Source organism: Equus asinus, chromosome 17, assembly GCF_041296235.1.
Source record: "Equus asinus isolate D_3611 breed Donkey chromosome 17, EquAss-T2T_v2, whole genome shotgun sequence".
Classification (NCBI taxonomy): domain Eukaryota; kingdom Metazoa; phylum Chordata; class Mammalia; order Perissodactyla; family Equidae; genus Equus; species Equus asinus.
The window spans coordinates 38,246,541-38,273,600 of NC_091806.1; the positions used below are offsets into that span (position 1 = coordinate 38,246,541).

The window sequence follows — 27,060 nt, forward strand, 5'->3', positions numbered from 1 at the left end:
ATTTAACACTAACTAGCAAGGAAATGCTTGATGATTTTGATATCACACATCTGCAAAAAGTTATTGCCAATCACCTTACGAATTTTATATTCCAACAAAGAAGATCCATAAATTAAAAATTAATCTTTCCAGAATCCATTTTTGTAATCAAAAGAAAAAAGTTATTCTATAACTTTACAGGATAAATTGTTGGAACTGACTACCGATGCACTGAAGATGTATTTTGAAAATATATCATCACATCTTATTTTAGATAAAATTTTAAAATCAATATCCTATAGTTGAAGAAGTCATTTTAAACTCTCTCTTGTTCATGTCAACAAACCCCTTTGAGATTAATTTCTCTCTATTCTGTATATTATTGAAACAAAACGTAGAAATAGTTTACAACTGCATTATCCTCTGCAAATAGCACTGCTATCAATCCAATTTAGAGTAAACAAATTGATAAACAAGGAACAAGCTCATTCAAATGTGGAACTTTAAATAGGCACATACACAAATGTTGCTTCCAAGCATGAGTGTAGACTTTTAACAAAGGAACTCTGTTTCCTTTGTAACTTTTTGTTCAGCTACAATTGTGAAAGAACAAAAAGTTATGTGTAACATGATTATATTAACTGCCTTGATCAATGTTTTCAGATTTGTGATTGTTTTCCACTTTCCCATGTTATGGTTGTTTAGATTATATTTATTAGAACATAATTTTAAGCCTACTGATTCTAACAAAACAATTTGGCTTGAATTATTGTCTTTTTGCTTTCATTTTTCCCAGTAAGTCATTTTTATCTTACAAAAGTGTTGGTCCACAATGGATTGGAAATTTTTTTAAATAGTCTCTCTTCACAGATATTTTGTGAAGCATGAGCTAGAGGGTTAGCCAGAGCTCCTGTGACTCGACCTCACATGCAGAACCATGCTGTGGCCTCACACCTGCAGAAACGAAGCTTGTGGACCACACCTCTCCAGATCTTACCCGATATCTGAACTGCTGATTCATTTCTTAGGAATCCAGCTCCATAATTAGGCTGATTTCCCCAGACTTGAAACTTTCTAAAATAATGATTTACTTATTAGAAAAGCTAACTAGAGAAGTATGTTCATTGTATTTAAATTGTAGTGATGGATCTGGTAGTGAGAAATCAAGTAGGCATGGATTAAGGTACTTCTAAAATAATTCAGTGACAATATAAAGCCAATAAGAGGGGCTATGTATTTGCAACAGCGATTCTGCAAGAAAAGTTAAATGCAACACTGTCCACTTTTTAGAGAAATAGAGCAAGGAAGTACTTTGAGTTACCAAGAAATTAGTATAGTTGATGTAAATGACACGATAATAATTGAAATCCTGCTGAAAATTCATAGAGAGGCAGCAGGGGTATCGTCTTGTTGGTAAAAGGGAAGTAACTCTAAAAAAAGCATGTGAGTCTTAAATTCAAGAATTAATATTAACAAAATAAAACAGCAATTCATGCATAAGCATCTTATTTTCCTTCTATGAAACAAAGGAATGTGATCACAGAAAAGAAATTTGGATTATGATGTAGTTACCCTGTTTAATAAGGTAGGGAACCCACTGAGAGAATTCCACCAAAAAATGTTGAACGGAAACTATTTGCATGCTTAAAGGGTTGATGCTTGCTTTGCTACAGAAACTACTCTAGTCAGAAAGCAGCCCAATTTCCTAATTAAGCTTTGAAAGTTAGGTGTTACAATATATGTAAAAGTGGTACAGTGGGGCCTTAGTCTTCAGCATTTACTAGCTCTGTGACCCTGGGCAAGTTACTCAACCTCTCTGTGGCTCCATTTAGAAAGTTAATCTATGAAAAAGGCTTAGAACTAGCATGTCAAAGTATAAGTTTTTAGTAATTGTTAGTCACATTATCATAATAATAATAGCAACTATTATTAAATATCCCTTGTTCAGTTAGAAATTCATTATCTACTGATATAATTCCCATGCTTTCCCTGGGGGTCCTTTCAGTCATAAATCTTATAATTTCAACCCGGCAGGATACCGCTGATATAACTTTCTCTCAGCTACTTTCTCTCAGTGGATATGGAACGCATTCTCTAGAACACTTACAGACCCTGAGAGCCCCTGTTTCAGAACTCTCAATTCTGACTAATGAACTCCCTGTTGACTTAAGAGAGAAGTGTGCTCTTCCCTTTCAAAAACGATGGAAGCATTTTATTTCAAAAATCAATGTTTTAGTAACATTAGTCATCTTTCTTTAATGTAAAACTCAGTTTTACAAGCTCGTTCCTAAACTAGTGAATGCGAAAGAGATTATAAAATTGCTATATACATCCTGCCTTCTGGGAAGTTAGAGGGTGGTTGAAGAAATAAGAACGAAAAGAATACACAGGAGAATCATATCACTGATGATGCCAACTATAGTCATGAGACCAGGAAGGAGTAAGAATAGCGCAGAAGTTTTATTAAATAAGATTTACTGCACGGAGATAGATCTGGAAGGCCAATCGGAGAAGGGAGGGCATTCTAGGCTTAGAAAACATCATTCATTTTGACCTTTCTCTTTCTGCTGTCCACGTAGCATGAATTGCATCATCATGTGATGCCTTGCCAGACAGTCACCATGATTCTGTAGTCTTTCCAGAACAATGCTGATTTCTTGGTCCTTTATTTACCTTCAGCCTTTGAGCAACTTTATTGCCAGAAACTGTCACTTTCTTAAGCTCATAGCATTATTAAATCTTCAGTATCTTTTTTTTTCCATTTTAGAAAAATACATAAAGATGTAAAACCAGAAGAGGAAGAAAATCTTCAATACATAAGAAAAAAAAAAACATGGAAGAGGAACCTGTATTTACTTCAGTAACTTATTTAACATACATTTAATGTCTTACCACATTCGAGTCATTGTGCAATACACAAGGCTCGGGATAGAGAGAGATGTCAGACTCCACCCCAATGATCTCTGCCCTCGAAAGCACTCATTTGGATCTGTGAGATAGGACTGAAAACTAATAATTGGAATGTGATAGGACACTTCCAAAAAGTGGAATAGCATGCCACTATTAAGAATTACAATGAGTAGAGTATGTTTATTGACCTGAAGAGGTGTTTATAAGACATTAAGCTAAAAAAGCAGGTTGCAAATTATATAACAACATGATCCTAATTTGGTGATTTTACCAAATCATATACGTCTCTATGTAAAATAGATATTTACATACAAACGTTTAAAATCCAAATGAAAATAGTATTGCTGATTATGTGTGGATGGTGGGATTATAAATGTTTTTTTCTTTCTCTTCTTTCCTTTTTTATTATCTACATTTTCCAATTTTGTTTGTCTAATTTAACAGACATTAAAATGCAGTATGATGTTGCACTAATTCATATCAGAAAGTGCAAAGGGCTGGAGAAAATGGGCACTTTCGTGTTTGGGGTGTCAGAAAAGGCTTTCCAGTCCAAGGCTGAGGGAGGTGTGACAGCACAGCATATTCCAAGATTTACAGAAGAGCCATTAAGGTGGAAGAGAGTCAACCACAAAAGGACTTTGGAACGAACTAAAAATAGGAGAGGGGATAGTTTGAAGCAAAGAAGTATAAAAAGTACCTATCTTATCAAGGTAAATATCTCAGACTAGCACAGAGCTTGGAGAAGAGAAAGCAGAGAAGTGCTGCAGGAACACGGTAAGTCCACTGAAACACCTCTACCTATTGCTTCCCTCAAGTCAATGGGCATGAATGGTGGGGCCGGTCTATCTGCATGGGTTCTCTGCAGCAACCCACGCTCTAAGCTGGAGAGGTGAAGACAGCTCCTGACTCTATTTAGGCAAGTAGATGAGTAGGGGAAAGAAACCACGAGAGGGATAGAACAGGAAAGAAATGAAACAGGAGAGAAACGAAAGAGAATGTCAGTTGCTATAAAACAGGTAAAAGATACTTCTAGAAAAAAAATCAAAATATGATGCTAAGAAAGGTGACATAGAAGGTTCAAATGTATGCTATTCCATGAATATTAATGAACGAGGAGAAGGGAATGTCCCATTGTGAGCACTTGATGATAATGTGGCTACCACATGACCACATAGCACAGTAGAAACACTGCAGCACTTGGTTTTGTAATGCATTTTAATTAAGGTGCTTTTTTTTACAGCAAAAACAAAACACAGGTGCTGAAGATAACTGATTTTCACTAGGTCAGTATTTTCATTTGTGGATGTACTGGGTGATAGGGTGAGAATGATTTAGTACTGTTTCACCATATGCTACAACGTCTTCTCAAAGATAGTAATCATCTTCACCCTGTAATGTTAAAAGTGGAATTAACATGGAGGGGAGGTAGCAAGAAACTAGAAAAAAGTAAATTTTTCCAACTTTTATTTGAAATTACCTGATCAAAGAGCAAATGGGTGAGCTTTCCTCTTATTGCTATAGTCGTGTCCTTTCGATCTCATCAGACCTTCTATTTTTTTATGTGTTCTTTGTGCTTAAAAATAACTGCAGTTGCTCTAATTTTTAGAAAAAAAGACAACTGAGAGTAAATTTTTTCCCAAAGGTCAAGAGAAAAATTTTAGTAAGTCAATAGATGGAATTTATAGAAAAAGTCTATTCACTGGTTTCCCTTTTCTGCTATCATTTCCAGGATTATCCTCATTTCAACTGGATGCTCACTTAGTTATTCCCCCAAGCATTTTTCCCTCCCTTTGTACCAAATTATGTAACCAGAAAGGCTCTTTACACATTAAGTTATTTTGGTATAAACTAAAAGGACTGAGACTGGCTCAGCTCTTTAATCCTTTTTATAAAACCAGAATTTGAGCTGGTAAAAATGCATCTGAGACTAGCATCATCTTTATAAAGCTATTAGCAATCTGGGTTCTATAGGGAACTCACAGGCCTTAGTCCAGAAACTAAATAGCAGATATGAAATCAAAAAATGTTGATAAATACATGAAAAGCTTTGAGTTTTCATATCAAATTTCTCAAGGAGACAAAAAATTACAATGACCAAGAGCAAAGGAAGTAGGTAATGAGATCACCTACATGCAGAAATTGTTTAATTGTTTTAATACTTAAAAAAAACTCAAGAAAATTCTTGTTCTGGTTAATTACTGTACCCCTCCCCCCCATCTCCTATCTCCTTGATTTCGGCATTGACCCTCTCAAGTTCAGTCTCTATTTAAACTTTTCATATGGCCACATCCACTGCTTACACTGGGATGGAAGACTTTGGGCTCTAATGATAGAATGAGAGCCACATTTCATCCAGTTCTGCCATATGCTGGGCACTGATCCTACAGCTTCACAGGAATTAGAATTATCTGGTCTTCACACTAGCCCCTTTGAATGGCATTGTCAGTCTCATTTTACAGTTGAGACACAGGGATGAATAGGGATCTAGTTAAGAAAGTTTCTCGAGGGCCCAGAGTCAGTGAAGGAGGAGACTGGGGATTAAGGAAGTAGCCGAGTGGGAGGGCTTGAGCACTAAACGGCCACAGAAACCAGATCCACGGATACAAAAACTTCGTGTTCTCAAATGTTATTTCAGCATTATCAGGAGTCACTCCAAGAATCTCAGCTATGGAACTGTTTATTTCTCCTTGTTTAAAATAACCTTTTGTGGATTAAAATATGTTTCCACTCTGACGAAGTAACCCCTTTGTCATCAGATGTTTCCAAAATGTGTTTTCTGCCTTTCGATTGAGTTTTCAACCTTTTTCAGTTGTGTCTAGCATCTGAGCAGCTTAGAGTAAGGGTTCTGAGTGTAGGTTCTGGATTCAATTCTCTCACTGTGAAATGGGATGATATTAGTACCTACCTCATAGGGGAGTTGAAAAGACTAAGAGAGAGAACATATCTCATCCACTTTACATAGCAATAATAATAGAGACAACCTGTGCAGTTGTAACAGGCACAGATTCTGAGAATTTTACATGGAATAATCCTTTAATACTCAAAGTGACCCTATAAAGAAGGTACTTATTATCCTCATCTTACAGATGAGAAACTAAGGCAAAGAGAGGTTAACAAATTTACCAAAGACACAAAGCTGGTTTCAGCGCCAGGATTCTAACCCTGAGTCCACACTCCTAACCAGAACACAATACACCCCCTAGTGTCCCTACAGGAAATGTCAGATGAAATGCTAGCTCTCTAGACAGCTCACCTGAGGAAGACAGTAGTTTTGTTGTTGGGTAGTTGTAGGTACAGAGTCAATAACCTGTCACCTTGGCTGGCCTGGAAGATGGAAGACAAACTCTGCAAGCATCCAGAGGGGGCAGTGTGAGCGGAGTGGGGAAGTCCACACCAACAGTCAAGACCTCAACTTTCTAGTCCTGGCTCTGCCGTACATTTCCTATGTAACCTTGATCACGACATTTCATTTCTCTTCTGTAAAACAAGGGGAATGGGACAGGATAATTGGAAAGGCTCTTTCTTACTCTGAAATTTCAGGATTCTATGAGGACATGGTGTGAATAAGTGTTTCAGTTAAAACACCAGTGGTGAAATGCACCAGTAGGCTATTCACACTTCCTACCAAGGATGAGGGCATTCAGAACTCCTGCTTTCTTGATATTCATAATGTACAAGAAAATGGTTTGGGGATAAGGTCTCAAAAAAAGAATCTACGAACATTGAAGACAAATTTGTGAAAGTGTCATGGTTTTTTTTCAAGGATTAACTGTGATTGCTGTCCATATCCAGTTCCCCTTGGCCACAAGGGATGTGAGATACTCTACACATCCAGAAGGACAAAAATTAACAGGGAATCTCAAGAGTATTTTTTCTTAAAGAACAAGAGAATCAACTTAATTGGTCTTATGTGAATTATCTATTTGGAAAAGTACTAACACATAATTTTAAATCTTGGACTGCCTTTCTTACCATCCAGTTGTATTCTTGGCCTCTGTATTAGTTTTCTATTTATTGATGTAACAAATTACCATCAACTTAATGGCTTAAAACCATACAAATTCATTATCTGACCATTCTGTAGGTCAGAGGTCCAACACCGGTTTCACTGAGCTAAAACCAAGGTGTTGGCAGAGCTGCATTCCTTTCTGGAGGCTCCAGGAAAGAATCTGTTTTTCTTGTTTTTGCCAACTTCTAGAGGCCACCTCTATTCCTTGGCTCATGGTCCACTTCCTCCATCTTCAAAGCCAGCATCACAGCATCTCTCTGACCCTACTTTCATCATCACATCTCTTTCTCTGACTCTCTTCTACCTCCCTCTTCCACTTTTAAGGACTCTTGTGATTACACTGGCCCACTGAAATAATCCAAAATAATCTCCCTGTTTTAAGGTCAGCTTATTATCCACCTTAATTCCATTTGCAACCCTAAATCTGCTTTGCCACAAAACACTTTCCTGGATTAGAAAGTGGACAACTTTGGGGGAAGGAGGAGGGTGCAGTGTTCTGCCTACACTTGTCTCTTCCCTCTTTCTGTTCTCCTTCAGATTCAATGGACTCAGGGAAAATCAGTATAAATACCTGATAAAAGCAGATAGGAATTGGAAAATAAATTTGTTCCCCAGCTTCCCCTCTTTCACTTCCTTCGAACTAAAGCATATACAGGATTCCAAAGTCAAATGTGAATTATGTTTATATTAAGTGTCACTGCTTATTATCTGCTCACTTGTTCTCCTCCATTTGCATAGATAATTGACATTTGACAAAATTTTCTTTAGTTTCCTTGCTGGGTAAATTTATCACTTTGTTATGTTTTGTAATACTTAGGACATAAGGATGTTCTCCAAGCCAACAACCCAGCCTGGAGTGTATGGAACCACACCCAATCCTTACATAGCGAATAACTCTATGGCTCCTGGGTCTCAACAACCCCTGAGTTTCATAACCCCAAGAAACCAACCTCAGAGTGGTCAGCCTCCCTTCATCACTTCTCCAGAAATCCGCACTAACAATCAGCAGGGTCAAGGAAATGTACTAATGGTAAATCCAGCTACAGTAACAGCAACCACAAACTTTAAAGAAGAAGGAAAGACACTAGGGGTAAGTCTGTTTACTATTAGAATTTTAATTTTGCATTTGCAAGGTTTTATTGTACTTAGAAGTTACAGGTGGAGAGAAGCTTATGATCTCATGACATACATCCAATCATTAAAAAGTTCTGAATGTTACTCTGGAAACTGTATCCCTTTTAGGTAGAAATAATTAGTCTGCACATAGACATTACCATAAGTTCATTTTATTTTAGATTCAAGCAAGAACCTAACAGGTGACAAAGGACTCGTCCTAGCAGGACAACTCGGTAACATTGACATTATGGGAGCACCACTGTTTCTAGCTTGATCTCACTTCCCCCACCCTCAATCCTGTCTCTGGATTAGTTTCAAGACTGGTATTTGTATACAGGTGAATTCACATTAAAATAAACATTGATGGTTGCCTTAAAAACAGAAGGAACTACAAATGGGCAGTCTGCGGAAACCGGCTGTGAAAGCATTAGGGGCCATTCCATCTGCGTGCTTCACCCAATGCCCATGGAGATGTTATGACTTAACTGCCACACTACTTCTAAAAAGGGTACTTTAAACATTCATAGTCTTGTATATGTCAGCAGTATACACTACGCCCTATTTGGAGATGAAGATTCCACTCGCCTAGACAGAATCCTTAGTCCCTTTGTTGTGCTTTCCAGGCACCTCAATTCCACCAAACTGTATTGTCTCTCCTGTGTGCACATCTAACTTCTCTGCTAGAGCATTCAGTAAATGATATTCAGTGCCCATTAGGTACCAGAAACTCTTCTAGCCATCTTTCTATTTCAAGTTTCAATGTTGTAGGGAAATAAAAAAGAACATTGGTTCCCCTCCAGCAAGCAGGCAGATCTAAATTGTGAAGCTGGCCACTCAGATCCTCCTCCTGCCAGAGAGAGGAGATTCCCTACTCCCATTGAGCAAACGGGACAGACTAGCACCCCACACAGCCGATCCACACACAGGTGTGGGGAATATTGCAGAGAACAACATAGGCAGTCTCTTCCCTCATGGAGCTTAGAACCTAGTGGGGGAAATCATACCACACACATAATAAAGATTTAAAGGACACAGTGTGTTACAAGGTGATCAATGATATGGCGAAAAAGAGAAGTGTAGAAGGATAAGAAGTGCCAGCAGTGAGGGGGCAACAATCCAAGTGGGTCAGAGTAGGCCCTCCTTAGAAGATGACATCAGAGCAAAGACAGGAAGTGAGGGGTGAGCTGTGCAGCTATCAGGGCAAGGGCTTCTGGGTAAAGTTGGAAAGGTCCTTAGAGGAAATGAGTGTGATGTGTTTGGAGAACAGGGAGGAGGCCAATAAAGTAGAATAGAATGAGGGAAGGAAGCAGAAGGAGGGCAGAGGGGTGATGGGAGACAGACCCTGTAAAGCCTGGAGAACAGAAAACTCTGGCTTCTACTCTGAGTCCAATGGGCAGCCATTGGAGCATTCCACTGGGTACTGAAAAGGCTCACAATAAAAGTATTTTAAAGTGGTAAGTGCGATTTTGTTTTTTAAAAGCTCTGGTTGGCAGAAGTTACTTCCTCTCCCTGAAAATTGTATATCTGTGCCATTAGCAGCCCCCAGTCATCACCAGCGGTGCAGAGGCCCCAGGTGGTAGGACATAGACCATCTGCCCCAAATGACTCACAACTTACAGTGGTTCCATGGCCAAATATTCAGAATGAATGAAATGACCAAATTACTAAGTCTAGGCTATAGGCAATTTTGATCAGTAAGTGGTACAGCCAGGGCTACACTAGGAGAAAAGGCTGGTATTAATCCAAGATCTAATTGCTCCTCATCAAGACGATGACAAGGATAAGGATGGGAAGTTTGTAGCCAGATGATGGAATTGCTGCTCTAGAGAAGAGGTTGTAAAAACCAAATATAATGTCTAATGCAGGAGATCTTCAACTGAGATCCACGACGGGCTACAAGAGGCCCAGGACACCTCTGAATTTACCTACAAAAGTGTGGCATGTGTACACATGAAGGTGTAAGACTAGTTTTTCAGAGGAGACGGCTCACAGCTTTTATCAGAGTCTCAAAGGACTTCGTTATTCAAAAAAATTAATTTCTTAGCACTATTTAAGAAGCTGTGTTTTCTTTTAATTCTGATACAATTTAATTGTATTCAGTAGCTACTTATTGAAGAAATCAACACAACCACCCTTTATTTGCAGTCTTGCTGAACAGATAAGCTATAAACTTGGGAAGAAAGACTTAACTTCTGGTCCAATCTAGCAACAGTTATTTCTCACAAATCTATTTATCCAGGATGAGGGGAGGTGCCCTAAGCGGTACAAAGATGAATCCACTGTCTTTAAGAATACATGTCTTGGCCAATAAGAAAATCTTTGTGCAGCTGCAATTAAAAAAGGAATATAAATAAACAGAAAACCAAGTAATAAAGTGTGTGACTTACAGCATAAGATACAACAGAAATTTGGAAAGAAAAAAGGCAGCTTGAATTGACTGGTGTAACCAGGAAGACTTCATGGAAGAAGCAGAGCTGAGCCTGAGGGGAGGCTGTCCTGAATAGTCAAGACGTGGGCTCTGGAGTCAATTTGCTGCATTTGGTTCCCAGACTTGCCCCTCAGTATCTTGTGACCTTGGACACTGCTATAGTGGTGAAATGTTTGTGTCGCCCCCAAATTCATATGTTGAAATCCTAACTCCCAAAGATGATAATATTAGGAGATGCTTAGGTCATGAGGGTGGAGCCCTCATGAGTGCGATTAATACCTTAAAAAAGAGGTTCCACGGGGCTGGCCCCGTGGCCGAGTGGTTAAGTTCCAGCGCTCTGCTTCGGCGGCCCAGGGTTTCGCTTGTTCAGATCTTGGGCGTGTACATGGCACTGCTCATCAGGCCACGCTGAGGTGGCGTCCCACACGCCACAACTAGAAGGACCCACAACTGAAAATACACAAGTATGTGCTGGGGGGATTTGGGGATAAAAAAGCAGAAGAAAAAAAAGAGGCTCCACAGAAGTCCCCAGCCCTTTCGACCATGTGAGGACACTGTGAAAAGGTGCCAGCTGTGAACCGGGAAAAGGTCCCTCACCAGAAGGTGACCATGCTCGCACCTTGATCCTGGATTTCTCAGCCTGCAGAACTGTGAGCAATAAATTCCTGTTGTTCATAAGCCACTGAGTGTGTGGTACTTTGTTATAGCCAGAATTAACTAAGACAGACCCCTAATTTCTCTCTGTCTCTGTGTCTCCATCCAGTTGTTGGAAGGAGTACACAAAGTAATAAATGTAAAATGTTTAGAACATTATCAAGCATATGGTTAATACTCCCAAAATTGTTTTTTCTTCATTGATACTTTCCACGTGAGTAGGATTACCCAAGCAAAAAAATCAGTCCATTTGTAAAGGATGGCCATCAAAGTCACAATGAAAGCATTTTTTTCTAAGACTCTTTAGAAGCTCTCAGGAAATGCTAATGCATGCCAAAGTGGCACTTTCTGAAGAACTCTCCTCGGGCCACCCCAGCAAGCCTACCCAAATACCTCAGACAAGGCCTTATGCTGAGGCCTTGGCTCTAGTGTGTCAAATGTTCACGGCCCACCTCCTGCTGTAGAGGTCTGCCCAAATGACACCCATGCACCTTGGCAGAGTCAACAATAAGAAGCAGCAGCAGCAATGACAGTAGTGTTTCAGTAGTGCCTGAAAATGAAGAAGCAATTTACAAATGCCTGTTTTCTTTTTTCAGGCAATCCAGATTGTGATTGGATTGATGCACATTGGTTTCGGTGTTATTTTGGGTTTAATAAGCGCCACTTACGATGGAGTTTGGAATTTTGCTTCCAGTACCTTTGACAGTGGATATCCATTCTGGGGCGGCATTTCGGTGAGTATATTGCTAGAACACCTCTCCTTCTCAGTTTGTAAATTATAGATATCTTCAACCTATGCACAACTCATTTTTTGATAAGCTCTGCATCTGATCAGTTGGAGAACTGAGAGAATTAGCAGCTCTGATTGGGTATAAATAAGGGAGAGCTTTTGTTCTCCATTTTAACTTGCAGCTTAAACTCATAACCTAAAGTTTATTCTGATCAAGTAATCAACAAGCTGAAGTTTTAATTCCTTACTACATTTTAGATGGAAATGTATATGTTAGAGAGTTGCAAAAAAGAGGTGACTGGGAAATAACTAACAACACGCAATTGATCATGAGAAGAGATTGAGTAGTGAGCTCAGAAGTCATCAGAACGAGGAAAGCTTACAAGAGAATGAGTCCTTTACATTCTAGAAACTAAGGAGGGAAAAAAAAGAAGTCAAAAAGACAATTTCTGAGAGTTACTCCAGAAAAAATGAGAAGTATATGAGGAATTTTTGAAAAGGAAATTAAATGAATATAAGTAGACCAGCTTTTCATATAAAGAGAAGTCATTCCCAGGAACAATCAAAGAATCCATCATTCACAAATAAATCTGTCCATTTCCACAGTTCATCATCACTGGCGCTCTCTCAGTATCAGGGTCCAAGCACCTTTCCCTTTGTCTGGTAAGTCAGAATGTTTCTACTTTTTAAACCTGTTTAAAGATTAGTTTATTTGGGGAGGAAAACTGAGAAGGTGGATTCAGAACACGTAAAGGGGAGCACTTTGTCCCAAAATGTATATTGGTTGCCTCCATGGCATGTGTGTCCCCACATGGTCCACACAATTTGCCACTCATAAATGGCAGAGCTCCACATCCTGACTCTTGAACTCACTTGAGAGGGACTCAGTAAAGATAGGGTTCCTTTAACTTTATTCTAAAGGCCCCTGGTTCAGTTGGGTCACTGCATTAGGGGAACTCCAAAGAAAAATCCAAGACCCAGGAAACCCCCACTTGCCACTTCAGTATCAAAAACTCTACTATTCATTTGCCATTTCTCAGTTCTGCCTTGCCTTGTATTTTTACTTTTTATTTGCACATATCTCCTATTCTTATTCAGATTTGACTTTTGTTTTACAGTTCGTTAAATCGTCACTAAAAACACCTAGATCTGTATGTAAGAAGAGTTTATAAAAATAATCACTGAGACAAGACTTGCAATTCTCTCAGCCACAGTACTCCACCTTTTGCAATTTCCTGGTCTACTTCTTTTTTTTTTCAGACAAGGCTACTTTTTTCAAAAGTTATTTTATTGAGGTCATACTGGATTACAACACTGTGTAATTTCCAGGTGTACATTACTCTATGTCAGTTTCTATATAGACTGCATTGTGCTCACCACTGACACTCTAGTTTTTATCCATCACCACAAATGTGCCCTTTACCTCTTTTGCCCTCCTTCCCACCCTTTCCTCTCTGCTAACTACTAATCTGTTCCCCTTATCTATGTGTTTATTTATCTATGTGTTTATTCCACCAGCAGTGAATGACAGTTCCCTTTTTTCCACATCCTTTCCAACACACGTTATTTCTTATCTTGTTAATTACAGCCATTCTAACAGGTGTAAGGTGATATCTCCTTGTAGTTTTGATTTGCATTTTCCTAATAATTAGTGATGTTGAACATCTTTTCATGTGCATGTTGGCCATTCTGCATATCTTCTTTGGAAAAAATGAATATTCATATCCTCTGCCCATTTTCTGATCGGGTTGTCCATTTTTTTGTTGTTAAGTTATATGAGTTCTTTATATATTTTGGAAATTAACCCCTTGTGGGATACATGATTTCCAAATATTCTCCCCAGTTGGTGAGCTTTTTGTTTTGTTGATGGTTTCCTTTGCCATGCAGAAGCTTTTTAGTCTAACGTAGTCCCATGTGTTTATTTTTTGTTTCCCTTGCCTGAGTAGACATGGTATTCAAAAAGATGCTGCTAAGACCAATGTCAAAGAGCATACTGCCTATGTTTTCTTCTAAGAGTTTTATGGTCTTGGGTCTTACATGCAAGTCTTTGATCCATTTTGAGTTAGTTTTTGTGTATGTTATAAGATAAAGGTCTACTTCTATTCTTTTGCACATGGCTGTCCACTTTTCCCAACCCCATTTATTGAAGAGACTTTCTTTTCTCCATTGTATGTTCTTAGCTCCTTTGTCAAAGATTAGCTGTCCAGAGATGTGGGGCTTTATTACTGGGCTCTCAATTCTGTTCCATTGATCTGTGTGTCTGGTTTTCTGCCAGCACCATACTGTTTTGATTACTACAGCTTTGTAGAATATTTTGAAGTCAAGGATTGTGATGCCTCCAGCTTTGTTTTCTCAAGATTGCTTTGGCTATTCAGGGTCTTTTGTTGTTCCATATAAATTTTAGGGTTCTTTGTTCTATTTCTGCAAAGAACATCATTGGGATTCTGAGTGAGATTACATTGAATCTGTAGATTGCTTTAGGTAACATGGACATTTGAACCATGTTTATTCTTCCAATCCACGTGCATGGAATATCTTTCCATTTCTTTATGTTCTCTTCAATTTCTTTCAATAATGTCTTACAGTTTTCAGTGTATAGGTCTTTCATCTCCCTGGTTAAATTTATTCCTAGGTATTTTATTCTTTGTTGCAATTGTAAATGGGATTATATTCTTGATATCTCTTTCGGCTAGTTCATTATTAGGGTAAAGAAACGCAACTGATTTTTATATGTTGATTTTGTACTATGCAACTTTAGTGTATTCATTGATTATTTATAATGGTTTTTGGTGGATTCTGTAGGCTTATATAAATATAGAGTCATATCATCGGCAAATAGAGACAGTTTTACTTCTTCCTTTCCAATTTGGATCCCTTGCTTGAACAATCTCAGTTAGAAGGACAGATTCATAAATGATGCAGAGAAAGAATGCTGTATTTTGTTTTGGGATTACAACAGGAGTGTTTAATCAGGATTAGGCTCCTTTATTTTAGTCTAGTCTAATTCTGCCTGGGAGAGCATGAGCAACATGATTCTGTGTTTCCACTTTTCCATTCTTTCTTCTTATGCTGGATTAAATATATCAAATCAGTTTTTAGTTCATTGGCAGATCCCTGGCCTACAATTTTGAAACAGGAGAAAGCAAATGATTCGCCAAGAACTAAAGACAACTAGAGCAGAGGTGGTTTCAAGATTTTTTTTAAATTTTATTGCAGTAACATTGGATTATAACATTATATAGCTTTAAGATGTACATCGTAATATATTTCAAATTCTGTGTAGATCATGTTCACCACCCAAAAACTAATTATAGTTCATCACCTCACATGTGAACCTAATCACCCCTTTTGCCCTCCCCCGACCTTTCCCCTATGGTAACCACCAATCCAATCTCCATTGCTATGTGTTTGTTTGTCGTTGTTTTTATCTTCTACTTATGAGTGAGATCATACTGTATTTAACTTTCTCCCTCTGACTTATTTCACTTAGCATAATACCCTTGTGGTCCTTCCATGTTGTCACAAATGGCCGGATTTCATCATTTCTTATGGCTGAGTAGTATTCCATCGTGTATATATACCACATCTTCTTTATCCATTCGTCCCTTGATGGGCTCCTAGGTTGCTTCCAAATCTTGGCTATTGTGAATAATGCTGGCAATGAACAGAGGGGTGCATGTATCTTTATGCATTTGTATTTTCAAGTTCTTTGGATAAATACTCAGCAGTGGGATAGCTGGATCATATGGTAGATCTATTCTTAACTTTCTGAGGATACTCCATACTGCTTTCCATAGTGGCTGCACCAATGTGCACTCCCACCAGCAGTGTACGAGAGTTCCCTTCTCTCCACATCCTCTCCAACACTTGTTGTTTCCTGTCTTGTTAATTATAGCCATTCTGACCGGAGGGAGGTGATACCTCATTGTAGTTTTGATTTGCATTTCCCTGATAGCTAATGATGTTGAGCATCTTTTCATATGCCTGTTGGCCATCCGTATATCTTCTTTGGAGAAATCTCTGTTCAGCAGCATATTTTCAAGCACCATGTCTGACTGGGTAAGGGAAACAAAAGAAAAGATGAACAAATGGGGCTACATCAAACTAAAAAGCTTCTGCACAGCAAAGGAAACCATCAACAAAATGAAAAGACAACCTAAAAACTGAGAGAAGATATTTGCAAACCATATATCTGATAAGGGGTTAATATCCAAAATATACAAAGGACGCATATATCTCAACAACAAAAAAAAACAACAACCTAGTTAAAAAATGGGCAAAAGGTCTGAACAGAGATTTCAAGATTGTGTTTAATCCAGCAGAGGAGGAAAGAATGGAAAAGTGGAAACAGAATCATGTTGCTCATCCTCTCCCAGACTAGACTAGACTAAAATAAAAGAGCCTAATCCTAATTAACCACTCCTGTTGTAATCCAAAAACAAAATAAAGCGTTCTTTCTCTGCATCATTTATGGATCCTTCCTTCTAACTGAGATTATCCAGGCATAGAATCTGTCTATTTAGAGAAGACAGAACTAAAACTATACCTAAAGCAATTTTTCTTGGAGCCTTTCAGAGGCCTTCAGGAGACTCTAAGGCATGCTAAAGCAGCAGCACATTCTTAAGAACTCTAGCCGAGCCAGTCTTAGCAAGTCAGCTCAGGACTTGGTTTCACAATCATTCAGCTGAATCTCAAAACTTTCCTGTAGAAACTGGGGTAACTTTTGGACTCTGCCCATACCCCTCTACTCACAAAATCCTAACGAGTCCCTCGTTCTAAATCCGGGGTTATCTAGCCCCTAGAAAGACTTTAGGGTTTTCATAAATTCCTAAATTTATCAGCAAAGTTTTTTTGCATATACTTTTTCATCTATAAAATTGGATGCCGTATAGTACTACCTCACATGATGATTGTAAGAGTTCAATGAGATAATGTGTTTAAATAATCTAACACAGTGCCTGTCACAGAAAAATGCTCATTAAAAGTTTCTTGTTTTAAAAAGGGAATACAATTGTTACTGTGCATGAGGCATTTAGACAAATGTAATAGATGAGCTTCTGCTTTGCATTATTTACATTTTTCTACGGATTTTAAAAATAACCCACATTTAGGCTGCATACAGAATAGTTTTCATAGTAACTACCCAGAAGGGCAGAGGGAAAAAAAATCATTTCAACTTCAAAACTTTTTTTGAGATTTCAAAGATTAAGAACCATTAAATTTAATTAATCCTTACTTCATTTAATTTAACTTATCCTACATATATTTCTCCTGTTGTCTCCATTAGATAAAAGGCAGCCTAGGAATGAATATTGTTAGTGCTATCTTTGCCTTAATTGGAGTGATTCTGTTGCTGGTAGATGTGAACATCAATGGGCTACCCACACAAGACTTTTGGGCATTGGTAAGTATCCCATAATCTTCCACGTGCCTCCTCTCTTTCCACTCTCATAGAGTGAGTCTATTTTTTAATCTCTTATTACTGTGTAGCAGCTCTAGTGGAAAATCCCTTTTTATATTCCAGCCCTACTCCTAGTAATGTGATCTCTAGGACTATAGAACAAAGTGGGAGAGTTACCTCTACAGATGCACTAGGGCAGAGGGGCATCCCTTATTGGTCCATCTCATTGCCAATCATATGAACAATGCAGAAGACTCCTAAAGACACCCAGATACTATTTCCAAAATATTTAAAATCCTATGTAAATAAGATAGTTATTGAACAGTTTTATTTTAGACTAAGAATGGGATGAGAGGAGAATGGCAGTGAGAAGGACATCCACTTTTTATGAGAGAAACACACAGAACGAAGCAATTGCAAAATGAAGCACATGCCTCAGAATGTTCTCAAAAACAAAATCACCCATTTATTATTGTCATATAGGCCAAGCATGGACTTCATTACCTCAGGAGCAGAGAAAGGTGTAGAGAAGAGCTTTTAGGGAGGCAAGAATATGAGGTGACTTCATAGTAAATAAGGTGGACTGAAGCAAGAACACAAAACTTATCCTCTACAATACCAAACAAAAAGAACAAAAATTAGTCAAAAACCGGGGGCTGGCCCCGTGGCTGAGTGGTTAAGTTCATGCGCTCCACTTTGGCAGCTGGCAGCCAGTTCATATCCTGGGCACAGACCTAGTCCTGCTCATCAAGCCATGCTATGGCAGCATCCTGCACAGAAGAACTAGAATGACCTACAACTAGGATACACAACCATGTACTGGGGCCTTGGGGAGAAAAAAAAAGAGGAAGATGGGCAACAGACGTTAGCTCAGGGCCAATCTCTCCTCACACACAAAAATTAGTCAAAAACCAGCTTTTAAATCGGCATCTTGGGAAAGAAACAAATGATTCTGCTGTGTTTCAAGGTGGTAGAAGAAAGCACAGCTCCTGGCCCTGCCTCTTACTCCCCAGGAACAAAACTGAGGAAAGGAGGATGCCAAAAAATACTGAGAAGTCTCGCTAATGCTCTCCAGTCTAGTGCTAAGAATACTTAGGTGGAGAGCAGTCAATTCTGAGAAAGGATAAAGCAAATCCTGTATGGTAAAGCCGTTGTGCCCCAGGACCTCAAGAGAAGTAGGGAAGTCACCAGAGTTCACACTTTCCAGTGCACTTTGCTAATGTGGAAGCATGAGCAGAAATCCACAGGAATAGAATAGACCTCCGACCTTGAAGCAGGACTTGGTACAGGGCATTTCTCAGAGGAGAGAGACAGCAAGCCCACGTTCACTAGCAAGAAGTGTGCTCACTGCCAGCTAAGCTACTGCTCTCCCGAGCAGCTACAGCTGCATGATTAGCATTCAGCAAAATGGACAGAAAACAATATCTAGCCCTCAAACTGTAGCTGGAAACAAGCAGGACAAATTGGACCCAGTTAAGTGGAAATAAAAATCAACAAAAATTTTCCTATACTGTATCTGAACAAACATAAGTCCTACACAGAATGGTTCACTTTAAGAATGAGAAAGTTGAAAATAAATGGCAGCGAAACTACCCAAATACATTAGAGTGATTAAAACAAGGAATGGAAGAAAAAAAGAAAGGAAGGAGGAAAGAAGGCCTAAGATTCCTGTGGGTTAGTGGGTCAGCAAAAACACTCAGATGCCTGCTGTTCATTTTCAGTAAAAGACACAATCCAAATAATCAGGACAAAAGATATCAGATAGTAAAATGGATGCAAATACATGTGCCTTCCTTCTCCCTCACAAGATGTGCTCTGGTTTAATGAAAATGTGGGTCACAATAACCAGGAAAACATTGAGTTTCCTCATTCTCATGGTTTGATCCCTTACTAACCTGGGAAGCCATATCTTCAAGATCTACCCCAAATTCCAGATAATAGATAATAAAACTATAAGATAATAAAACTACTCTGTGATTACCACATGATCCATACCTAGCATCTTGGTTTCCAAGAATTGAGTTTTTCAATTTAAAATAGGGACTTATAAACAACAAAAAGGAATTTCGGAGTAGCAGGTTCAGCCACGTTCTACCACAGCACACTAGTAGTAGAGATAAAAAACCCAACATGGAAGAAAACATCACTCAATTATCAATAAAGATTCCCCATGAGCATTTTATGCTGTTGAAACTCTTAATAAGAAAAGAAACTGAGAGAATGAAATAAAAAGAACATTGCAGCACTATAGAAACCAACTGAGTACCAAAAACTACTATTATAGATCTAATTTAAAAAATCACACACAGCAAGAAACAGAATGGACTCAGATAAAAACAGCAGAGAGAAAAACTGTACTCATAGTCTTACAGAAGAAAAAGACAAATATATTAAGTAATGAGAAGATGATAAACATGAAAGATAGGCAAGTTTGACCCAACATAACAATAATTCGTCTCCCTGAGTTAGTCTCCGATAAATGGTACAGAAAATAAGTATTTAGAAACACTGAAAAAAAATTCCTGAAATAAGAGATAATTGAATTTGTAGACTGAAAGAGAATAACCTATATTAGGAGATAGAGATGCAAAATAAGTGAGATATACACTTACTCTTGTTAATATATAAGGTATAGAAAAGGATTCTTTAAGGTTTTAGGCACAAAAATCAAATAACCTACGAGTTGGAAAAAAACCAGCTTGGCTCAGTCTCTACCACAGCAACGTTGGATGAGAGAAGCTAACAGTGCAATGTCCATAAAATTTTGATGAAAAGAAACTGTGACTCAAGAATAACACATCCTGATTGCCTAGTGGTTAAAGCTCAGTGCACTCCGCTTCGGCAGCCTGGGTTCGATTCCCGGACACAGAACCACACCACCCGTCTGTCAGTTGCCATGCTGTGGTGGCAGCTCACATAGGAGAACCAGAAGAACTTACAACTATACGCAACCATGTACTGGGGTTTTGAGAGGGAGAGGAGGAAGAAGAAAAAAAGGAGGAAGATCGGCAACAGATGTTAGCTTAGGGGGAATCTTTTTCTGCTAAAATAAAAAAAGAATGCATATAATAAAATTCTCATGCAAGTATAAAAGCAACAAGAAGATATTCTCAGTAAAACAACAACAACATACATGGGCACTGCTGCTAAAAAAAAAAGCATTATTCAACCATCCATGGGGTAAACTAAATCAAGAATTCAGAAAGGCAAGGAGAAGCTGCGTAAAGAGATTAGTGAAGAGCATGAAAGCATTTAAATATTCATCTAAGACTGTAAGACGCAACAAGTGGGGAAATAACTACAAAACTGAACGTAAATGTTTTAATGTTTCACTCAAAAAAAGTGAAAAATGACATAATCGCCAAGTACTGGGAAGTGAACAGAGGGGAGGTAAGATGAGAGAGACATAAAATAAGAATGCAATGCTAATCACCTCATTTTTCATAATAAACAATCATTTGATATTGTCCAAAACTGAAACTTGTAGGTTTAAAATGGCTTCAACTTCTTCATGGATTTCATGAACTTTTTATTTTAATTTTAGCCAATTTAATTTGACTTAACTTCTTTTTATACTTTTAAAATCAAGCAACGCTTTGATTTCAAAATAGTAAGCACAAAATGATGCTATTCTTAAAGAATGATGTTTCTCTCTCTGGCTCACGCTCTCTCATTCCCTCTCTTGCTTTTTCTTGTCTCTCACTCTCTCCATGCGTTTTTCTATTTGCCTTTTGCCTATACATAAAGATCTAAAATAACAGGTATCAATTGTTAATTTTGCTTATTTCTATGCTGTGGCATTTGGAATGATTGTTGTTTTCTATATAGCTTGATTTTTCTTTTTTAATGAGCAGGTAACATTTTTATAAAAACAAGAAAGCCATTGCAAAGAAGAAAAAATCTACCTCCTTTCTAAAGTTTCTAAATAAAACAGTCTACTGGCAAAGAGGAAAGTCTTCCAGCATTTTAAAGAAAAGCTGAAATTAAGTCACATTCCCTTGAAATAAGCATTTGATGATAATAGAGAAATAATCACGGAGCGAGTTGAGTATGAGCACTCACACGTTTGACGAGTCAGTAACTTTCTGAAGCCTGTGTGAGGCCATCTTGATTAGCCAAAATCTCAGTGTGTTTTACTCCTGATTTCAGCTTTCTGGGAAAGGAATTTCAGCTATACTGATTATCTTCTCTCTTTTGGAGTTCTGCATAACTTGCACCACAGCCCATTTTGCCACGCAAGAAATCGCCAAGTGGGTGAGTTGGGCCTCTTCTTTGGAAATCATCTGAATATATGCTAGAGAAATATAGACTTAAGCGTCAGCTAAGTCCCATTATGGGTTTACCAGAGCACTCTTTGTCCTTGACTCTGATGGGACCAGGGAGGGACTGAACAGGATTTCAGTAACAATATTGCATGCTTTATTCATCCCTTCCAGTCTGTCCTGACTATTCCAAATGTGTATGCAACCAGTCCCTTGACACCAGGGTTTGCCTCAGCTCCTCCCAGAAGTGATGGCCACCCAGCTAACGTCATTCAATATTAAAATAAAAAGAAGCATTATCCAGTCTCATGGGGTGAAACCACTCTGCAGAAACTTCTTGAGAGGCTGGCCTCTACTGTCCCCGATGATTGCTAATCTTTAAAGGCTGTGTTTGAGACGTGTTCTTAATTTATTATTAATGATAACTGACGTATCTCCAAGTCACTGCTCCTTCCGAAACACCACCACCATATATCGGCAAAGGAAGGACCAGAGGACTGAAAATGACTCTGCAACTCTCCAGAAGTTAGAAAATCTCCTGGGAATGTTACCCTTTCCTCAATAAAATGTTTCTAGAAACATAGCCTTTTTGGTATTTTTTTTTAATTCATTTTGGTTTGATATTAGTTGCAGAGGAAACACTGCAAAGCAGACTAATAAAATTGCTTTCATGATGATTTGCAAGGTGTCCAAGTCACTGGAGTTCCCTTACTCATCCCCTCCTCCACTTTCTGTTTAGAAAGAAAACGCCCAATTGCCCTTGTTGGGGGCCACATTATTTTGTACATTAATATCATCGAATACCTTGCTTCTTGGATATCTACAAAGCTTTGCTATTTACAGGCTATTTTTATGTGCATTAAACTCATTTGCAAGGGGATAAGAGCAGAACACGGATGGTACATCAAGGGCATTTTATTTGGATTTTGGCTGTTTTGTTTTTGAAATGGGAGAAAGACTGGCATGTTTAAAAGCCAATGGGAACAATACAGGTAAGAGAGAGAGAGATGTGACTATATTATAGATAAGAGACAAATGGTAGAGTAAGTTTCAAGAAATCAAAAGTGTATATGGATGTCATGGCCTAAATCATGAGGAAGGGTGGTTTATCTACATAACAGGAGGTAAGGAAGATGTCACTGATACAGATATCAACAGGTTTGCAGTGATGGTGGTGAGTATGCAAGAGGCTCCAGTGTGATGGCTCATGTCATCCCTGTCAAGGTAGAAGTGAGGTCATGGCCGAGGTGGGGGCCATGGGTAGAGTCAGAACACTGAACAGAAAAGGTAATTCTGGAAAAGTGATAGAAATAGAGGATAAACTGATCAGAGAAACAGAAGTGGACTGCCAAGCTGCAGTGAGGGCACACTTCGGGGGTAGTCACACATTTATAGTACAAACTGCTTCAGCCAAGATTTGGTTGATCAGATGTGGGTCCACATAAAGTGCCTATTTGATTTCATCCAGGGTTAGGGTTTTTCTAGAGGGGATGATAAAATACCAGAAAGGCAAAAAAGCTTAGGATATTGTCAAAGTATTATTAAAATGACAGACTGTAGAATCTAAACTGGATAATGAGGGAAGTGAAAAAAAGGACAGATAAATTGATCAAAAATTGAGATATCTGCCTTTCTCCAGTAGAGTTGTGAAGATAAAATGGCATAATGTTATGTGAAAATGGTTTGGAAACAGCAAAGTGTACCCATTTTTGAAGCTTTAAAATTATTTAAAAAGCCAGAGGAGGGGCTGGCCCAGTGGTACAGCGGTTAAGTTTGCACATTCCACTTCGGTGGTTCGCCAGTTTGGATCCCGGGTGTGGACCTATGCACCGCTCATCAAGCCATGCTGTGGCAGGTATCCCACATATAAAATAGAGGAAGATGGGCACAGATGCTAGCTCAGGGTCAGTCTTCCTCAGCAAAAAGAGGAGGACTGGTGGCAGATGTTAGCTCAGGGCTAATCTTCCTCAAAAAAAAAAAAAAAGCCAGAGGGGTCAGAATATGTAGGGAAAGAGTAGGCAGAGAAATCAAAATCAGGGAAGAGGGAGATGAAAAGAACAGAATTTTTGCACGTGAGAATGCAGATGTATTATGTCAGGTGAGAGTTACATGGTTTCAGATTTCTGGGCCTGCTTGGGTCCCAACTATTTAGAAATCTGGGTCATCAGTAATGCTGTGTCCTTCACCATGAAGCTTAGCAGCGAAGTGAAAGTAAAGACACATCCTCCATGGTTGGAGGGTCTAGGAACTAAATAGGGCCCCCCAAAATGTCTGGAGGGGTGGTACACTGTTTATCCACATAAACAACTTTAAAAGTAATACTTGCTTCAGGGAAGAGAAGCATTTCCAGCAAAGCTGATTTTTTAAATAAATTTCCATTGAACATACTCTATTTTTCACTTGACTTTAGTAAAAGCAATAATGATAACAGCAAACATCTAGCCCACTCTATGTGCCAGTCACATCCCAAACACTTACATAAATTAATGCATTTCATGCTCACAACAACCCTGTGAGGTAGGTACTATAATTGGCATCATTTTCAGAGGAGAAAACTGTGGCAGAGAGGGTAAAACTTGCCATTAAGACATGAAGCTAGCAAAGAGGGAATCTGGCTCCCAAGTCCAGGCAGTATTCCTTCCAACTCTTCTTCTTATCTCAGATAAATCAGATTTGTAGCTCCAAATCAAACAAACGAAAATTTTGTCTATAGTAAATCTGTAGTACATTTGGGACTACCCGACTCTGATGGCAGAGGGGGGTTTAGTAATATGACGATACTACTTTCAACACTTGCTTCCTGATAATTACTCTGCTACCTGAAAATCCCCTAACTCAATACGTAGAGTGTCAACTGATTCACCCTCTAACTCCTCTTTTTGCTGGATAGTCAAAAGGTGCTAACAGAGTTGAGTTTCAACCATTTAAAACTGGTACTTGAGTTGAGGCTTTTTAGAGTATGAAAAACAAAATCGCCTACTTCAGCAATTTTAACAACGCTGCAAGCATAAATTTCTTATACAGAGGATTCATTTTAAACAATGCAACCCTGTTTTCATGCCACTGGGGAAAACATCCATTCATTCACTCATCAAATATTTATTGAGTGCCTACTCCATACAGGGCTTTGTTCTGTGTGCTTGAGAAAACAAAGATTCTGTTCCCTGGAAGCTTATCTTATCTAAGCGTTAGACTTCCTGTGAAAAATAAAATCAAATAAGTTAAATTGTAAAGTTTAAATCTTATAAGTTTTCTAAAAATGTACCCGTGATCTGAGACCTAAGTAAGTGACTGGAGTAGACAAATTCTATCCCAGCATGAAAGTCATGTGTTACTATTTTTAAAAGGCCTTATGGTATCTGCATTCTGGAATATCTAAAAGCTTATTCACTTACTCATTCATTTGCCCCAAAAAATGTATTACACTGCTATTTTGTGACCAAACACTGTGCTAGGATATTACATAAAATGTAGCTTTAATGTATTTTTAATTTGGGGTAATATAAAATGGGATGGAGAGGGCTTTATCTAAACGCTGGTGTACACATGCTTTTTTCATGCACAAGTAATAAATGCTGGGTTTGAGGACAAAGGCTTCTGCCAAGAAATATAACTTAAGCTACATAAGGAAAACCCAAGTGATCCTATATTTAGTGTCTTCCCTCCTCAGAAGAACCAGGTTAAATCAGATTTCTAGGGCTCTAGCATGTCTTCCAATTTTAAGTTCTAAGGCTTTAGAGAAGAAGGTCAATAATTCATCATGAAATGCATGGGTTCAAGAGTTATCTTTCCCGGGCCAGCCCTGGCGGCCTAGTGGTGAAGTTCAGCATACTCTGCTTTGGCAGCCTGAGTTCAGTTCCCAGATGTGGACCTACACCACTCGTCTGTCAGTGGCCATGCTGTGACAGTGGCTCACATACAAAAAGAGGAAAATTGGCAGTGCATGTTAGCTCAGGGTGACTCTTGCTCAGGAAAAAAAAAAGTTATCTTTCCAGAATCCGTAAGTGTATCTTAGATACACACATATCATTGATTCAGGCCAAGCCTACACATTTCTGACAGTTCTTTTTCCCAGAGCATGTTTTACATTTCTTACATCCCTCTGAAAATCAATTAGTCACAATTGTCCCCTGCTGCCATGGAGCAGATGCTGGCCAAACCTATTGTTAATTTGAGTGACTGGGAGGCGGGTGCAGAGCATCCCTAGGCATCTGTTTATATGCGTGATCTGAATCAGGGAAAAGATCCTACAGGGAGTGTGGAATTCAGACATCTGCTCAGGCTGAAAGTCCATGTCCCAGCCTGGCTCCCGTGACTGGGTTTGATCCCTCTGGAGAAAGGGGTGTTCTCCTCATTTGTGCATTGTGTAAGCAGCCTGTTGCTCTGTAAAGAGGACGGAAGAAAACGTAAGGCTGCTTGAACACCCCCATGGCTCTGGAGTTGGGGAGTACTGGGAGACAGCACCTGGGGCAAAGCAGCCTGCTCCCAGAGCAGCAGCTGCAAAGCTGGAGAAGATGAAAATATAGAGGGAAAGTGATTGCCACACACATGCCACAGAGGTTCAGCAAGAGCCTGCTGTGCTAGAGAAGAAATGGAAAATTCTAGGGATTCCACAGAAAGACTGTGGAAGTGGGGATTTGCAGAGAACTGATGTGTGCTCAAGCAGATAGAGGTGCAAGCCAGGCCAATGGAGCCACATTGCCAGTATGTCCTAATTCCCATAGGCTGGAGAGGCCTCAGACATCAGCATTTCTCTAACACTGGCCGACTTCTGCCTTTCTCCCTTCATTTTGCAATTAAAACAAATGAAGCCTTCCTCTCTCCAGGCTATTGTTTACAAGACAATTTATAATTTTGAAGTATTCACTCTACTTCCAGATCCACCTCTGCTCCACTCCTCAACTCCCTGATTTCACTCTGAAAGTTGATAGCTGCTTACTCAGTTCCCCCAGCTCAGCAGCACTCAGCTGGCTTCATACAATCTCTTTCTCCACACTTGGCCTCTACCCAGTTTAAGCTCACTCAGAATTCAACTTTATTTTTCACAACTCCTGCCACTCCCCCAAGTATTTAGCAACACCTTAAAATATGGTATAGACTTGCAGGCCAAAGGTCACTTCATATATTCATGCAATGATTGCCACAATGTCTAGTTCAAGATCTGTTCTGTTAGTCTCAGCCTATTGATAGTGATGCTATTAGCTAGAAATACTCACCTGGGCCCACACTACTCACGGAGAGCCCCCACAGACATTTCCCCAACCAGAGCCAATGCTGTGGCTGGACCAGTCCTTGTGGTTCTTATTATGACTGTAGGATGCACCTCAGCAAAAAACCATCAAAGAACTTTGAAAAACAAGATTCACTACTCACAGGTCTTGCAGGGCATATGGCATGCCCAGTGGCCACACAGTGAGAGCACCAGCGCAGAGAGAGAAAAGGCATGGAGCTGGGGCTCTGCCTTTATCAGGGCTGCGGGTGGGGTTATCTACAGTTTCTTCTTACTCTTCATGGGCAAATTTAAAACAAAAGAGCAGGAATTAAGGTTGGGAAGGGAAAAGTGGGGTCACT

The 27,060-nt window shown here is 39.1% G+C and overlaps 1 protein-coding gene across 1 annotated transcript; it reads left to right on the top strand.

Moving 5' to 3' along the window:
• The first annotated feature begins 3,506 nt into the window (after positions 1-3,506).
• Positions 3,507-22,072, top strand: LOC106844362 (membrane-spanning 4-domains subfamily A member 12). The gene is made up of 7 exons (XM_014861765.3): positions 3,507-3,663; positions 7,716-7,988; positions 11,693-11,830; positions 12,433-12,489; positions 17,114-17,230; positions 21,377-21,481; positions 21,664-22,072. The coding sequence occupies exons 2-7, from the start codon at positions 7,725-7,727 to the stop codon at positions 21,769-21,771; spliced, it is 789 nt and encodes a 262-aa protein (XP_014717251.1). The 5' UTR covers positions 3,507-3,663; positions 7,716-7,724; the 3' UTR covers positions 21,772-22,072.
• The last annotated feature ends 4,988 nt before the right edge of the window (positions 22,073-27,060 follow it).

Bases quoted from the DNA above. Each gene is read 5' to 3' on its own strand.
- LOC106844362 (XM_014861765.3), top strand. From the start codon at position 7,725: ATGTTCTCCAAGCCAACAACCCAGCCTGGAGTGTATGGAACCACACCC. The intron at 12,490-17,113 runs GTAAGTCAGAAT...TGTCTCCATTAG, and splicing joins AGCACCTTTCCCTTTGTCTG to ATAAAAGGCAGCCTAGGAAT. The intron at 21,482-21,663 runs GTGAGTTGGGCC...CATCCCTTCCAG, and splicing joins CGCAAGAAATCGCCAAGTGG to TCTGTCCTGACTATTCCAAA.